At 47.4% G+C, this 16,279-nt stretch overlaps 3 protein-coding genes across 6 annotated transcripts in view; 2 read left to right on the plus strand and 1 right to left on the minus strand.

The window, feature by feature from the left end:
- Positions 1-4,017, plus strand: part of SYS1 (Sys1 golgi trafficking protein) — a 4,492-nt gene extending 475 nt beyond the window's left edge. The window contains exons 3-6 of the mRNA XM_015563265.1: positions 633-661; positions 904-915; positions 1,511-1,628; positions 2,823-4,017. Of these exons, the coding sequence (XP_015418751.1) occupies positions 633-661; positions 904-915; positions 1,511-1,628; positions 2,823-3,063 (400 nt within the window). The 3' untranslated portion in view covers positions 3,064-4,017. The remainder of the gene's footprint in view (positions 1-632; positions 662-903; positions 916-1,510; positions 1,629-2,822) is intronic.
- Positions 1,556-16,279, plus strand: part of DBNDD2 (dysbindin (dystrobrevin binding protein 1) domain containing 2) — a 26,276-nt gene continuing 11,552 nt past the window's right edge. Inside the window, exon 1 of one of the 4 annotated variants that reach the window (XM_006753509.2) lies at positions 1,556-1,628. The gene's annotated coding sequence lies outside the window, so the exon portion shown is untranslated. Of the gene's footprint in view, positions 1,629-11,610; positions 11,872-16,279 lie in introns of those variants that run through there. The other 3 variants (XM_006753511.2, XM_015563248.1, XM_015563254.1) reach the window with 3 other exon arrangements.
- Positions 9,697-13,053, minus strand: TP53TG5 (TP53 target 5). Its single transcript, XM_006753518.2, has 4 exons — positions 12,979-13,053; positions 12,707-12,837; positions 10,806-11,265; positions 9,697-9,945 (listed from the first exon to the last, which is right to left on the minus strand). The coding sequence occupies exons 1-4, from the start codon at positions 13,051-13,053 to the stop codon at positions 9,850-9,852; spliced, it is 762 nt and encodes a 253-aa protein (XP_006753581.1). The 3' UTR covers positions 9,697-9,849.

The raw sequence follows: 16,279 nt of genomic DNA on the forward strand, positions 1-16,279 counted from the left end.
GAGCTTTGCGGTCCGACACCACCGGGCTGTCGACCTGGCTGGGCCACCTTCCCGCTTTGAGGCCCTGGGCAAGGCCTCCCGGTACTGAGCCTTTGCTGCCCCGCCTGTAAAATGGAATGGCGAGTGGCTGATAACAGAGAGGCTGATTCAGTACAAAGTTAAGGGGCCGGATGTTAGAACACACGGGCCAGCGTCCTGGGCAGCCTGACACACCTCCTTGCTGACACTCTGGACTTCACTTCACTGAGCCCCAACATTCTCAGATGCCAAATTGGGGAGGGGGGACGGGAGAAAGCATTCAAGGAGATGTCATGGAAACTGCCCGGACTTGGAAGTCGGGCCTCCGTTTAAGGTCCACTTACTAACTGGGTCACCTGGGGCAAGTATCCTCATATTTCTGAACCTCAGTTTTTCTGTTCACAACGTGATGAGACCAGTAGCAGAGAGGCCGTGGACTGCAGTGCAAAGAGCCTGTATTTTTTTTTTTATTCAAAAAAGCTAGGTCTTCAATCTCGGCCCAAACATACTAGCTCTGGGACTTTGGGCCAGGTGTTCCACTTTTCTGAGCCTGTTTCCTCTTCTGGAAACCAGACAGAATAACCCTCAGCAGAACATTACGAGGCCCAAAGGGGCCTAGGGATATGGAAGTACTTTATAAAGTGTAACGGGGGCCTGAAAGGTGTTTGCATCTGAGAGGCAGCTGTGGTGTAGCGTAATGAGCCCTGTTCTTGGAGCCCTGAGATCTGGGACGGATTCCCTACTCCTGTTGCTTATTCTCTGTGTAGCCCTTGAGTAAGTTTTATTCAAAGAAAGGTAAGAATTACAGCAAAAACAATAGCTTTGTGAGGTGGTTGTGTGGATAATATGAGATTACGGATTTCAAAGGCCTTTGTGGGCCGAAAGGGTTGTGCAGGTGTTTGGTCGTCAGTATTTCATCAAGAGGGGTAGAGGTTACACCCCACAGGTCCCTCGCAGCCCCTTCTGAGGAGCCTCTGTCCCCCTGAGAAGGGCATGTGGGAATCTGGGGCTTTGTTGAGCCAGCTCATGCACACACAACCTGAATTCTAGACCAGGGGTGCGCAAACCTCTTTTTAAAGGATGAGCTAGTAAAGATTTTAAGTCATAACTACCCAACCCTGCCATTGTAGCTCAAAAGCAGCCTTAGACAATACTAAGTTAGTAAGTGTGGCTGTGTTTCAGTAAAACTATTTACCAAAAGAGGTACCTGGCCCTGGGGCCGTAGCTTGCGGAACCCTGTTCTAGACCTCGCTCTTGCTGTTTACTGACTACAGCACTTTAGGCAAGTTACTTAATTTCTCTGAGCTTTTATTCCTCCTTTGTAAGATGAGAGTTAATAACACCTTCCTGGCTGCTGTGAGGGTTCAAATGAGATGCCATGATGGATGTTTGTGAAAGGACCTTGTGGAATAGGCTGCCATACAGATTAAGGGGCATATTGTCTTCTGTGCTCTGGGAAGAGTTCTTTAGGGTGAGGTACTGGAGCCTGGAGCTCTACCAAGTCACTTCTCTAGCATGTTTCCATTTGTGATTCCCCCTCAGATCCTGGGCTTTTCCACCCCTTCAGGCCGGCTCTCCATGATGTCCTTCGTCCTCAACGCCCTCACCTGGTGAGTATCACCAGTTTTGCTGTCCTGCTTTTGGGGTCTTAGCACTGGACCTAACTTCCTACATTTGGACATGAGACAGGTTGGCATTCGTTCCTGGGGAGTGGACTAACATGGGTGGCAGAGGCCAATTCTGGGACTGGCTCCATCACAGGGCTCCTTTCATTGCTGTTTGGACTTAGCTTGAAAGTTCTGTGTCACTCTGTGCATGCTGCCTGTGGGATACCTTCTGTCTCAGATCACTTCCTTGATGTGGAATGAGGTGAGGAAAGGAGTAGATTGGGAGTCAGGAGAACTGGGTTCTATTCTTGGTCCCTGTGACACTGGCCACGTTACTTCCCTCCTCTCTGGGCCTTGGGCTCCTCATCTGTACACTGAGGGGTTTCACTGGGTAAGGTCTAATGTCACTCATGACCACTGCCTTTCTCTTGAGAGGCAGGTTAGCATAGTGATTAAGATCTCAGGCTCTGGAGGCAGTCTCACTTGGCATTGAACCTCAGCTTTCCCACTAGTCTAGTGACTATAGACAAGTTAATCTGTCTAAGCCTCAGTTTTGTCATTAGTAAAATTAAGCTAATAATATTACCCATTTTATAGTTATGAGGATTAAATGAGCTAATTCATGGAAGTACTTAGAACAGTACCTTGCACATTACTACTCTTGATCTTACACTGGAGGTTGGAAACTGGTGGGTTGACTCCAATTTGGCTTCCAGATATGTTGTTTGGCTTACACAGTTGTCAGTACATGCATGGTATTTAAAACATTTTCCCACTTAGTTAAAAGGATATACTAAAAAATCCAGATTTCTGGCTTCTCTTGAAAAATGAGAGGATTGATTCTAAGCCACACTTCTAGCATGATGATTTACCCAGCTGTAAGTAGCGCTTGTTCCCACTTTAGATGGAACGTTTATGCTTCAGGGTACCACAGTCCTCACCAATTCCTGGGATTCCCCTGAGTGACAGTTGCCATTTGTCATCAACCCGGTCTTTTGCTTTTCTTCTACCCAGCCTGACTCACTCTCAGCATTACCTGCCAGGTTCCTCTAGGCATTAATAATGTAACCCTTGCTTCACACTTAGCTCGCTTGCTTCTGATCTCTGTGCTGTCATCCTAATTGTCCCCACTCCCCAAATAACCTAACTAAGGCCAGGACAACCCAGTGACAACTCACTGCTGTCCTCTCCCCACAGTGCCCTGGGCTTGCTGTACTTCATCCGGCGAGGGAAGCAGTGTCTGGATTTCACTGTCACTGTCCATTTCTTTCACCTCCTGGGCTGCTGGTTCTACAGCTCCCGTTTCCCCTCGGCGCTGACCTGGTGGCTGGTCCAAGCCGTGTGCATTGCGCTCATGGCTGTCATCGGGGAGTACCTGTGCATGCGGACGGAGCTCAAGGAGATTCCCCTCAACTCAGCCCCTAAATCCAATGTCTAGAAATGGGTCTTTTGGACACCCTGCTGGGCAGTTGGCCCCCCAACACATTGGGCTTCTCAGACCCTCCAGATGAGGTCCAGCCCAGATCTGAGAGGAACCCTGGAAATGTGAAGTCTGTTGGTGTGGGAGAGATAGTGAGGCCCTGTCAAGAAGGCAGGTAGCAGCCAGGATCACAGCTGCAAGATTGGCCTCCCATCTGCTGAAGCCTTGGTATCTGGGAGGTCAGCAAGGGGACCTCTTTCAGGGTAACAGAATTGGAACCATGTCACTCTTGAGCCATCATACCTGTCACCAGCCTGTTATTTAAAAAAAAAAAATCAAGGATATCTGATTGGAGCATACCACTCTTCTAGTCATCTGTCTTGTCTCCTTGGGACAGTGTTATCTTTGTCATGTTGTTGCAGCTATTCTGTTTGGAAAAACGCTTGATGTCTGGATTCATAACCCCAGAAAACGATGTAGGTTCAAAATATTAGGCTGCTGTCAGGGAGAGGACAGCAGATGGAGGCAACCAAGCACAAGGAAAATGCACAACCTGTGTTGTGCTGTGCATGTGTGTGTGCACCCATGAACCCATGACTAACTTGCAGTTTTCTCTACTGGGTAGCCCCTCCCAGCTTTCAACATAGCAGGCCTTAGGACCCAAAGAAGAGTCCCAGCATCACTCTCAACCTAACCCTCGTAATAGAATCTCTGGGAATGATCAGGCACGACAGCTCCCACTGAATGTCAGTTCTGGCAATAGGTCCTTCTTCCTGACTTATTTGGAACTCTTCAGTGACAGGGGTATGATGGGTGCCCCGAGTTAGGAAGCCCAACCTTCCAGCTCAACCAGTACTTACAGGGCTGAGGGAGATAGGAATTTGCTGTTAAGATTTTTCTTGGGAGTAGAGTGTCCTCTGTGAGGGGCTGCAGCTGTCCTTCCTATGTACATAACACAGTTTTTTCCACGGTTCTGCCTGTATTTACTTGGTAATGCCATGGTTGGCACTGTGAGAGATCAGCATAGCCAGGCAAGGGAGCTGTATGGAAAGAATTATTAGGTAACCTCCGCTTTTGCTGGACCCAGATTGTTCCTCCATTTGGTTAAAATACTAAGTGCAGGGAATTCCTATGTCCCACCCCCTCCACCTGCAGGCTCCTCTGCTACACCTTGGGGGAACTGCCATGACTCTCAGGACTCCTTTCTCGTTTGCTGGTGATTTCTGAACATGTCCAGGGGAACACACTGGTCTAGACCCACTTCTGCATTGAGACCATTGGTGTTCCTCTTTGGATCCTCTGAAGTCTGCCCAAGAGAGCTGTCAGTTTTCAGATTTTAGTGTTAGGGCTACACAGGTGCGTTTTGCATCCCCGGGAAGCCTTTCTAGCTTCCTGGCCCCAGCCCTCCAGAAGAGGGCGTTGAGGCAGACAAGATGAAGGTTTACGAGTAAATGTGCCTGGGCAGAGGCTGGGAAAGTGCAAGGGTGAGCACCTCCCTAACTCAGGGCGCTCTAGTTAAGCTGGAAGGAAGCAACTTGTTAAGAGTATTCTAATCCTGGCTACAAGGTCCAGGAGGCAAGGCCAGCTGAGATGACTTCCCTAGGTTGGTGGGTTTCCTTCCAGACACCACAAACTCTAAAGGCAAGTGACTAACTTTATTTTAAGGAAGGCATCCGCACATTCATGTGGCTGCCATCTCCTTTGGTCACCTGTAGTGGTCGCTTCATCTGTGATGGCACACTTCTGGGGGGTTTCCTTTTGAGAGCTTGTGCCGTTCTGCATATTTCCTGTGATGAGAAATCTCTGCCCCTTGAGTGTTAATTTGATTTTTGGATAAGAGATGTGGCCTCAATGAGATTTATTTTTTATTTGTAAAGTAACAAGAAAAGCAGTATCTAGACCAGCCGTGGGCAAACTACGGCCCGCGGGCCGGATCCGGCCCCTTTGAAATGAATAAAACTAAAAAAAAAAAGACCATACCCTTTTATGTAATGATGTTTACTTTGAATTTATATTAGTTCAGACAAACACTCCATCCATGCTTTTGTTCCGGCCCTCCGGTCCAGTTTAAGAACCCATTGTGGCCCTCGAGTCAAAAAGTTTGCCCACCCCTGATCTAGACGCAAGTTCCAGAGAGAATTGGGCAATGGCAGTGATGTCATTTTAGTAATAAAAAGCGTCTATTGAGTGTTTAATAGATGTACAACAGTGAGCTAAGTGTTTACATCTTGCTCATTTAGTCTTCACAACAACTTCCTGAAATAGAAAGTATCTTCTGTATTTTACAGATAAGGAAACTATAAGGAATTTGCCAAAGGTTACAGGTTAGGAGCTGGCAGAGCCAGGATTTGGGCTCCAGTAGTAGTGACATTAAATAAACTCATTCTGAAGACTAATAGTTAAAGGTTGTATAAATTCTTTTTTTTTTTTTTAAATATATTTTATTGATTTTTTACAGAGAGGAAGGGAGAGAGACAAAGAGTTAGAAACATCGATGAGAGAGAAACATTGATCAGCTGCCTCCTGCACATCTCCCACTGGGGATGTGCCCGCAACCAAGGTACATGCCCTTGACCGGAATCGAACCTGGGACCTTTCAGGCCGCAGGCCGACGCTCTAGCCACTGAGCCAAACCGGTTTCGGCGGTTGTATAAATTCTTATTGGTTAAATAATCTATCACCTTATAATCATACCTCCACACCCTACTTTCCTGTTTTCTGTTTTGTTTTTAAATATATTTTTATTGATTTCAGAGAGGAATGGAGAAGGAGAGAGAGAGAAATTGATAGGCTGTCTCCTGCACGGCCCACACTGGGGATCGAGCCTAAAACTCAGGCATGTGTTCTGACCCCGAATCAAACCATGACCTCCTGGTTCATAGTTCGACACTCAACCACTGAGCTACACCAGCCAGGGCCTATTGTACTGTTTTAAATACTAAGAATGTATAGTGCTTTGTAAACAATACTAGCTTTCTAAGAAAAACGGATATACATTTTTTTAAAAAAAGAAAGAGAAACTTATATACTTTAAATACAGTCACAGATTTCCAAGTAAACAGGAATGTAGGAAATGTTTTTCTTTCCAAGGATAAAGGAAAGTTGTATCCACCCCACCAGTGAGTTGGTGTATCTCTTGACTTTCTAAGGGTCTGAAGTCTGGAACTCCTCTTATCCTACTCACTACCTAAACGCGGGCCATTTCGAGAGAAGTGGAGACTAGTGCATAGCAGGTGCTCAGAATAGTTTATAACCCATGAGAAGGATGGGAAAGGAGAGAGATGGTGCCTCCGAGGGTGCCTCTAACTTCTAGTTCTGGGCAGCCCTGTCCAGATCAGAGCCAAATGGGGCCAGATGGCAGTCAGTGGGCAGCAGGGGTGGGTGGGAAGCCCCAGGGCCCCATGAGACTTCTGGGGTGCACAGCTCCAATAGGCGCCCCTGGAAGCATTTTCTTAGACTTTGGACTGTCCTTCAGTGACTCCCAGATCAGGCAGCTTCCCTCTGGCAGTCACAGAAGGCAGTCAGTGTGCAGGCAAGGAACTCCTGCCCAAGGACCACAGAGCCTCAGGAGCTGGGGGGAGGGGCAGATTCAAGGCACAAGAGCGGCTCTCTGTGGAGAGGGTCTTAAAAGCCACTGTGGTGCTTGAGGTTTTCTGTAGGAAATTAGTGAAGGGTGGTGCAAACAGCATTGAGATGAGGGGGTAGACGGAGAGGAGAGTTTCAGTCCCTGCCCTGCCCCTACCTGGGCTAGGGGTCTAGTATTGAAGACTTTAGAGAGCCGTAATGGAGTGCAGAGTTAAGTCCTGGAGCCCCATTACTAGCTGTGAGACCGTGGCTAAGCTACTTAACCTTTCCCTACTTTTATTCTTACGTTTTCTAAAGAGAAACGTAAGAAAACGCCAACAGATTGTTGGGAACATAAAACGTAAAAACTGAACTGGATATGTAACAACTCTTTGAACGTGTTTTCATTGTATTTATGTTACACGTGTTGTTTTAACGTTCGATTTGCTTGTAATTCAATTCCCTACCTTGGTTTCTTCATTTGTCAGCCGAGGATAATAATAGTACTTCCCCGGGTGGTTGTGAGGATTCACTGAGTCTCATGTGTAAAACACTCAGCACTGGGCCTGGCACTTACAGGAAGTGGTCCACAAGTCTGTTATAGTTTTGCCCTTCCCTGCCCCCAATTGTATAGAGAACACACCTTTCTTCTGAGCCAGCAAATTTTGAGCTCCTCTGTGCCATGCACTGCAAAGTGACACATGTATTCACACTTAATGAAAGAGATAGGCACCATTATTTTCCTCATTTTGCAGACAAATTGAAGATAAGGAGTACATTGAGAGTAAAAGCTAGGCCTGTCTGCTTCCATAGCTTCATATTTTCATGTTCCAGTTATGTTTGAGTGGTACATGACTCAGCTAGGAAGAGGGAAGTATCGGGAATCCAGATGCCACCTTAGCAAAAGGTTGTGAATGTGAATGTAGGATTGGCTTTTTAATAAGCCGCTTGTTTCCTTTAGTGAGCAGTGAGGTAGCTGCTCATTAAATGAGAAACAGGGCCAGTACTGGCCTTGGGGCTTTATTATGGTGCAAAACCAGGAAGAAGGCATGGAAAAAGGCCAAACATGTCTTCAGTACCCCACAAGCTGGCCTTGCCTACATCAAGCCTGATTTGCTCAAAGCCCTCTGGAATGCATATTAGTATTCCCGTTTAATAGACAGATGAAAAAGCCTCAGAGAGATCATGTGACTTGTTAAGTCACCTAAACACTTTAATCCCCCTTCTTGTCTATTAACTGTTAGGAAGCCATTTCTGGAGTGGCTTCTGATCCCAAATCAGGATCTGAGCCCAGAAGAGAAGCCTCAGATTGAAGTGGTTAAACAAGGGATGGTGTAGTAGGGAGACCCCAATTGTGGGATTGTGGCAGGCAGGTTGCCTGAGGACCAAGTGCCAGTGCAGGTGGGGATAAGGCTGGAAGAGGCACCTGCTAGGAGTCATACTGGAGGCCTGCATCCTTGCTCCCCCAGGTGCCCTGGGCACATTAGAGCCCAGCCTGGGCACACAGGCTCCTGTCCACTTCATAGCATTCCCTGTGGGCAGCTCTGGCTTCCATGGGGCAAAGCCAAAGCTGCCAATCTTAGGGCCCCCAGTTGGGGTTCCCTGGTTAGGCTCCCACAAAGAATAGTGCAGGTCCTGTCCTTGACCTCCCCCTGTTTTTGGTTGGGAGCGCACTGTCCTGACCAATGGCCTGCTGAGAATGCAAGACAGAAGTTCACAGAAGGTGGCATGAAGAATGGAAAGTGTTTGCGAGGAAAGATGGAGTAGAAGTTATTTTCGAAGATTGATGATGTCCAGCAAGGGAACCAAAATGGAGACTCAGGAATTAGGCTGGATTGCAAGCTGAGTAGGAAGACAGCTCCAATTGAGGTTACTGGGGCGTGCTTGCACAGAAGTTGTGGGGGCTAGGCAGGGAGTTGGGGAGTGGGGGATGCATGGTAGATAGGGGAGCGCTGTGGCAGGAAGACAGCCTGCTGCCTTACCCAGGCAGAGCCCTGCAGAGCAGAGCAGCCAGTGCAGGGTGCCCAGGCTGTCCCACTGCCCCCAGGGAAATTCGTTCCATTTCCCGCTGGTTCTCAGTTGTGCTGAACACCAGTGGGATGAAGGATTACGAGTGGGAGGGTTCAAGGGTAGCCCCTCATCCTTTTCCCTCTCTCCCAATCTGGGGAGCCCTCTCCATAACTGTCCTGGCTCCTGAGGGTGGGGTGGGGAGGGGAGTGGGGTCAGGGATGACTCTGCTGCTTTCCTTGAGGCATCTGTTCAGCACATCCTGCCTCTAGGGCAGTGGTTCTCAACCTTCTGGCCCTTTAAATACAGTTTCTCATGTTGTGACCCAACCATAAAATTATTTTCGTTGCTACTTCATAACTGTTATGTTGCTACTGTTATGAATCGTAATGTAAATATCTGATATGCAGGATGGTCTTAGACAACCCCTGTGAAAGGGTCGTTCGACCGCCAAAGGGGTCGCGACCCACAGGTTGAGAACCGCTGCTCTAGGGGAAGGAATAGGGAGGATAGTAGTCTTAGAGAAAGCCTGGGCTTTCCTCTTCCCATCTGCATGGTTAGGGCCCTATAGCTTCTACTGACAGAGGGTGACTCCCACTGGATGGATGGACCAGGGCTTGGGTTGGATGATGTATTTGCCAGGTCATATGGGAGCAGTAGGGACACAGTGCCAGGTTCCCGCCTGACTCAGTGCTTTCTATGATCTGTGACTCAGGTGCGGCCCAGCAACACCCATTTATTGACACCAGCTCTGTGATAATCAGGGCGCAAGCATGTGCGTGATAGCTGTTTCCTTTCTTCTGAAAAGGGAATGGGGAGCAGCTAGGAGACTGAGATCAGAATTCTTGCTCCACCTCTCCTAGCGGTGTGAGCCTGAGCAAGTATTTGCCTTCTCAGTACCGTGGTTTCCTTCTCTCCTGGGTTTGCAGGGCCATTGTGAGACATCTGGCCCCCAGGGAACACCCGAAAGCACTCAGGAAATTTTCCCTTTCTGTGACTTCATACAGTACTGTCACACGGTTCGGTGAGGTGGGGAGGGGTGCAGCTCTCTGGCTTCTTTGTTCCTGGCTGTAGTCTAGACTGACCTTAGGGGCCTGGGAAGGGGCTGGAAGAAGCCTGAGAGTGATACACACTCTTCCCCTACCTCTGCGGAGGGCCTCTTTCCTCCAGCCTTTCCAGCCCCAGGAAATAGGCAGAGCCAGTGAAGTATTCTTCAGTGCCATATGGGAAATTTTATTTGTATACTCTCAAATTTTCCCATCCAACCCTCCCATTCAGATGATTGTACGATTTCCATCCTCTGCTCACAATCTGGCTCCCATCCGAGGTCTACGCTACCTGTGAGCGAGATGTCGGTGTTAGGAGCGAAGAAGGCCTCCAGGAGGCGCTGCTGTCCAAGAAGAGGGCTTAGGCGCAGTGGTTCTCAACCTTCCTAATGCTGCGACCCTTTAATACAGTTCCTCATGTTGTGGTGACCCCCAATTTCATTGTTACAAATTGAACATAATTAAAGCATAGTGATTAATCACACAAACAATATGTAATTTTGTGTTTTCCGATGGTCTTAGGCGACCCTTGTGAAAGGGTCATTCGACCCCCAGGTTGAGAACCGCTGACTTAGGGACTGGACACTGAAATGTCTGGCAGGTTGGAGATGTGAGTTTTGTGAAGGGGAAGCTTCCCTTTCCACTGGACTCCCAAGCCCATCACCCCCTTCCTTTCTTGGGACCTGATTCTCTCTTGGAGGGGCTGGAGTATTCTTTTTCGTGCTAAGGAACTTTTCAGAGTACATCTTTTATGAAACATGAATAAATAAAACAAATGGAGAGTTCATTTGGTCTGAGTGTGGCAGAGCCCTACTTGACCACATCACCTTCCCCCACATTTAGGAATTCCTAAACTGCTTACTCAGACTTCTGTGAGATTCCGAGTCATAGCAGTTTGGCCCCTCTTGAGGCCTCTCCTTCCCTAGAGCCCTAGTTGGATCCTGAGAGGCTCCAGCCTAGCCACTAGGCTGGTGTGTGGTCTTGATCAATGGTTTGCTCCTCTCTGAGCTTCCCTTTCTAGTCATAAAGGTGGGGCCCTCCAGCACTGCCAGCAACAGCTCCCAAGACTGTATTTAGGGGCCCAGCTCTGGGCCTGGCTTGAGGCCTACATCTCACCCTGGCCTGGCAGTGACGTCATCACACCCTGTATGGATGGGATTTCAGCAGCCCAAGTGATGCAGAGCAGAAGCGGGTGCAGCAGCGCTTGACCAAGCGCATGGTGGATGGCCTGCACATCACCCGGGGTCCTGGGAGGTGGATTCGCCTGGGCAGCCCCTCAAACCAGTTCCACTGGTCAGCTACTTGCAGCTGCTCCGTATCCCCTTGGTGGGGCTTCAGGAAGATGACTCCAGGGTCTCCAGTGGGTAGTTGCCTCCCCCAGGCTCCAGGGCAAGTGATCGATGTCTTTGGGACCTCAGGCTCCACTTGTTCTCCATCTGGCACTGCTGCACGTGACTGCTGGACCTTTTTCTTCTCTGGCACCCTCACCTTGGACTTCAACTTCTTAGGCTTCCCTAAGTTCTTGGACTCCAGTTTCTTCTTGGAGCACTTAGCTTCTTGGAGTCCATTATTCTGGCCCATTTCAGTGCAGACAGTGTTGTTCCTGGCAAGGAGAGGAACAGCAGTCAGTAGAGCAGGACTAAGGCCTCGTTCTCTTGCCTGCCCCCAAGGCAGCTGCTGTGCAGCCAGCTCAGGGGAGCCTGTGAAGAAAGCTGGGGAGGGCCTGGAAAGGAACTTCTCTACCACCCGGAGGCCTTGCACCTCGGGGAGGGGATGTGGTACCTATCAGCAGTAGGGATGTGAGAGGTTGGGAAGGCAAAAGGCAATGACTAATAAGTTGGACACCTGGGAATATTGATGGTCTGCATCGGCCACTAGGTTAGGGTTCTGCCTGTCTGGATTTCACTTGATGGGGTGAACTAGTCCAATGTTTTGTTTTGTTTTTCAGATTGTGTTCCAAGAAACCCGAGGGTTCTGAGGAATTCCTCCTGTTTCCCCTAATGGCCGGGTAAAGGCAGGAGACCTTCCCTCACAACAACACAATCGGGGCTTGGGGACAGGTTTTGGAGAGAGGTTCTGCTGCTTTAAAAGGGCTGGAAAACAATGGGACTAGATGACCCTGACCCTCTGGCTCAGTGTTTCCTGATTACCTGCATCTAGGAAGCCAACTTAGAGAGAGAAGCCCAGAGAGAGGTGGAGTTATCCAGAGGTATTAAATGCTGGCAGGGATGTGTCTGTCATAGATTGGGTGCCCTGCAAAGCGGCAGCACCGCCCTGAGTGTGTGAAGAGGGGCGAGGCCCTGGGCTCAAGGTAATGACAATACTGATGATGATAATGGCCATTGTTGGTTGAGTGCCCATGTGTGAGGCCTGCACAGTGAAGCAGCAGAGTGGCTTGGAGAGCACAGGCTTTTGGAACACAAGCTGGGATCAAATTTGCTTCTGCCTCTTACCATCTATGTGATGAGGCAAGAAATGTAACCTCTCAGAACCTTAATTTCCTCATCTGTAACAGTGGGATAACTGTCTACCCATAGAATTGTTGTGAATAATAAACTAAATGGGAAAATGCTTGTAAAGTACTTAGCATAGTACCTGGCACTTACCAGGTGACTAAAAAATGGAAGATTTCTTAATATTCTGATGCAACTGATGAGGAAACAGCCCCAGCAGGATGTCTAGTCTACAGGTGAATGTCGGGGCTGTGTTGACCTGAGAGGGGGAGCAGGAGAGGTACCCATCGTGCTCAGTACCCCAGGTGGTAGTTAGTCCCATAATTGCATGATTATGACCATGGTTATGATCACAGCTCTGATGATAGACAAGAATGGCTTCAAATTCTAGCTCTGCCACTAGGTCGGATAACTGGGACAAGTCGCTTCATCTCCTGAGCCTCAGCTTTTTATTAGTAAAATAGAGGTCATAAATACCTTTCTCCCAGAGCCTTTGTGAAAATTGGGTTTTCTAAATTCCTTAGCACAGTGTCTGTTCCTAGCAGAGATAGCTGTTGGGTCCATGTGGGGCTGTGGGTGGACTGAGCTCACCTGGAGGAGATCTGGAGGACCTTCGGAACGTTGAGCAGTGAATTCCAACACCTTCTGGCCAGGCTATATAGTTCTTGGATCCGAGGGTTTGAATTCTTGAGTAGCCTCAAGAGTGACAAGTTTTTTAACACCTGCCAGAGTTGAGAAACCAGAAAAACAGATGTTTCACTCCCCATCCAGACTTTGGCTCAACTCAGCCTCGAGACTCTGGAGAAGCAGTACTGCATGGGTGCCCAGGCTCTCCTCTGCTGGGACCAAAATGGGCCTCTTACCATTCTAAGTCTGTTCCGCTCAGTTAATTTGCTGATAGGCTGCTGTATCTTGTCCTGTGGTTCCTCATCTTGCATCTGAGAGAGAGAGAGAGAGAGAGAGAGAGAGAGAGAGAGAGAGGGAACGCTAACACGGAAAAAACCCCACCCCTAAATGCCTCCATTATACCTCTCCATTTGGCTCAGCATGATTTGACTAACCCCAGACTGAAAGTGTCACCTCTGTTTGGGGGCAGAACAAGGGAGACCATTCTAACTCCTGACCTCCCTTCACCCCTCAGCGCTCCCTTTCCCTCCACCTGCCCTGGTATGGTTGGACTCTTTGTAAGGCCCCTTCTAGATCCAGTCCCTAGTCCAACCTTGAAAACCACACTATTCTGGGGCCTCTTCTTTGCTGATGGACTCATACTGGGGCTGTGATGCCTCAAAGACGACAGATGGAGCAAGTACCAGGTACTGCCTGAGCCCTGCCCCTCTCAGTTCAGCCAGTACCCAGGCTGGGCATTAGGATGGTCGTGCTGCATCTCCCAGGGAGGGGAGCTGTGACATCACTGAAATGTGTGACAACAGGGCTGGGTCTCCAAGGAGTGTGTGTGGCAGGGGTGAGGGTGAGGAAGAGATGCTCACCTGCAGAGAAACCTGGTAGGTGACAGGCAGAGGTGTATATTGTTACCACCTTCCTGTGAGGTAAGAGAAATATCCCCTCTTTTTAAATAAAAAAAGCCAAGGTTCAAAGAGGCTAAATAATTTACTCAAGGTCATACAGTTGGATAAAGGTGGAGCTGGAAACCTAAGGTCTGACAGTCTATCCATGAAATCAGGGGTTCCCAACTATGCTCCTCTATTCATTCATGTCACATGTGTTAACTGTACCCTGGCTACATGTCAGGTGTTCTAAGTACTGGAATAAAAGAAAATTCCTACTCTTAAGGAACTGACACTTCAGTAGAGGGCAAACAAAACAGTGTGTGTATCTGTAAATGTCCAATCATTGGCTCTCTAAAACAAAGTGAGTGTGTGTTGGTGTGTGTTACAAATTTTACTGATAGACATCTACAATAATGAAATTTGACAATACTTTTTATTGTAAATTCCATATAGCCAGTTGATTTTTACAGTACACTTTTCTTGACTTATGCTTAACTCTTGTATCCATAACCAACCTATGGTTGTAGTGGATGAACAAGTGTAGTTCCAGCACGAATGTTGATATTTTCATTTACACTAGGAGTATGAAAAGTGAAAAAAAATGAAAGAACAATGATGTTGGAATTCTACCCAATCATCAGTGACATGATCAACTTATTTGCTGTATTGAATTATAGTTTTCATATACTGGAGGTATATTTCCTCATTTTGGGGTGTGTGCGTGTGTCTATTTCCATGTAACAGCTATAGACAGGACATGTTTATATTGAAACTGCATTATCAACATTTGCATTACTTTCTTAAGGCTAGACCAGGGGTCGGGAAATTTCTTCTGTAAAGTCCATTTAGTTGCAACCGCTCAGCCTGCTATTGTAATGTGAAAGCAGCCATAGATAATATGTAAATGAGTGGGCATAGCTGTGTTACAATAAAACTTTACTTACAAAAGTAGTTGATGAGCTGGATTTGGCCCATGCAAACTTCTGGTCTAGACATCAACAAAACAATCAAACCTGATTTATCATGTTACCTATGTCTGTGGTGTAAATATGCCTTCCACCGCTGATTTTAAGCTACCAATGTGATGTCACTGAAAGCAGAGTTGAACAGAAATGAAAAATACAATACCATTATATGTTACATATTTCTACAGATGTAAAGACTCTCAAGAACACAGATAATAGTAAAAGGCAGTAAAAAACTAGAAAGTGATGAGTTTAAGCATTTTCATCTTTGCTTTTAATATAATTAATTAAGCTTGTATAATTTAATTTTTAATAATGGCTATGTTTAACAACCAGCCAGCAGAGTTCCTGAAAATGTAATAGGCTTTTGCGAGCCCTAATGAGCCAGTTCTAGCACACCACTATTCTGTCAGATGGAAGTAAGTGTGTGGAGAAAATTAAACAGGGCAGAGGGGATAGGAGAGCAAAGGTAGAAGGTTTGCTTTATTAAAAGGGTGGAATGGGAAAGATTCACCAACAAGATGAGATTTGTGAAGAGACCTGAGGGAGGTAAGGGAAGCGGAAAGTGGCAGTGGCAGGAGATGAGGGCAGAGTGGGAGCTGTGGTGAAGGGTTGGGACAGATCATAGGAGACTTTAATTTAAACTCTGGCTTTGAATAATCTGCCTGGCTGGCTGCATCAGAATAGTCGGCTTCTCAGGTACCACCCATAGAGTTGGCCAATCTGATACTCATCCAAGTATGGGAATCACTTCACAGCTTCTAGGGCAGAGAGGTGTGCATGCATAGGGAGTGCTTAGCTCCACCTTTTAATAACAATGAACCAAGACTAGATTGCAGACAGCTTCTTACTGAGGCAAGGTGGTTTGATTCGGCACTGGGAGCTGGTCCAGATGCCTCTGCTATTATGTTCTAGTCCATACTTTTTACCCCTCACAGGCTTCTCTCTCTTCAGCTGTGCCTACTTAGGGAGTTCATCTCCATGGGGTCAGGGAGTTCTCTACCACCAGACGTTGTACTCCAGAAATGGCTCCCAAAGCCATTTTCCATATTCCATCGATTGTTCCTTCCATCGACATGGGAAAAACCATTTGTGCAGAGAGAGATGTATCCAGTGACACACAGATGGCAAGCCTGTAGACTAATTCCAAGGCTCTTGATGGAAAAGCACCACTGTTTCCCCCCCTTATAATTTATTATTAAATATGCCCCATTTTGTTTTGTTGTGCAACCATCACCACAATCCATCTTCAGAACTCTCTTCATCTTCAAAACTTAACAATACCTAGTAAACAACTGTCCATTTTTTCCCTTCCCCAGCCACTGCAAGCACCCTTCTAATTTCTATCTCTATGAATTTGACTTTTAGGTACCTATGTAAGTGGAATTATACAATATTTGTCCTTTTGTGACTGGCTTGTTTCACTTAGCATAATGTCCTCAAGGTTCATCTATCAGGGGTCCTCAAACTATGGCCCATGGGCCACATGCTGGGTATTTTTGCCACTGCTGCCTGTCCTGCTTAGCAGCCAACTCGTCCTGGGCCCACAGTGCGCATATGTGGAATGTCTGAGGGACAGTGAACTGGCCCCCTGTTTAAAAAGTTTGAGGACCTCCCTTACTTTTGTAAAAATCGATTTGAGAGAAATATCAATCTGTTGCCTTCTGTTTTGTGGATATGGAGAGAGAGAG

Source organism: Myotis davidii, unplaced genomic scaffold (genome assembly GCF_000327345.1).
Source record: "Myotis davidii unplaced genomic scaffold, ASM32734v1 scaffold4152, whole genome shotgun sequence".
Lineage (NCBI taxonomy): Eukaryota > Metazoa > Chordata > Mammalia > Chiroptera > Vespertilionidae > Myotis > Myotis davidii.

What these genes read in the sequence shown, in the direction of transcription:
- TP53TG5 (XM_006753518.2), bottom strand. Translation starts at nt 13,053, where the DNA reads ATGCAAGATGAGGAACCACAGGACAAGATACAGCAGCCTATCAGCAAA. An exon ending in AGCGGAACAGACTTAGAATG is followed by an intron (nt 12,838 to 12,978) that starts GTAAGAGGCCCA and finishes CAACTCTGGCAG; the next exon opens with GTGTTAAAAAACTTGTCACT. An exon ending in GTCCTCCAGATCTCCTCCAG is followed by an intron (nt 11,266 to 12,706) that starts GTGAGCTCAGTC and finishes TCTCCTTGCCAG; the next exon opens with GAACAACACTGTCTGCACTG.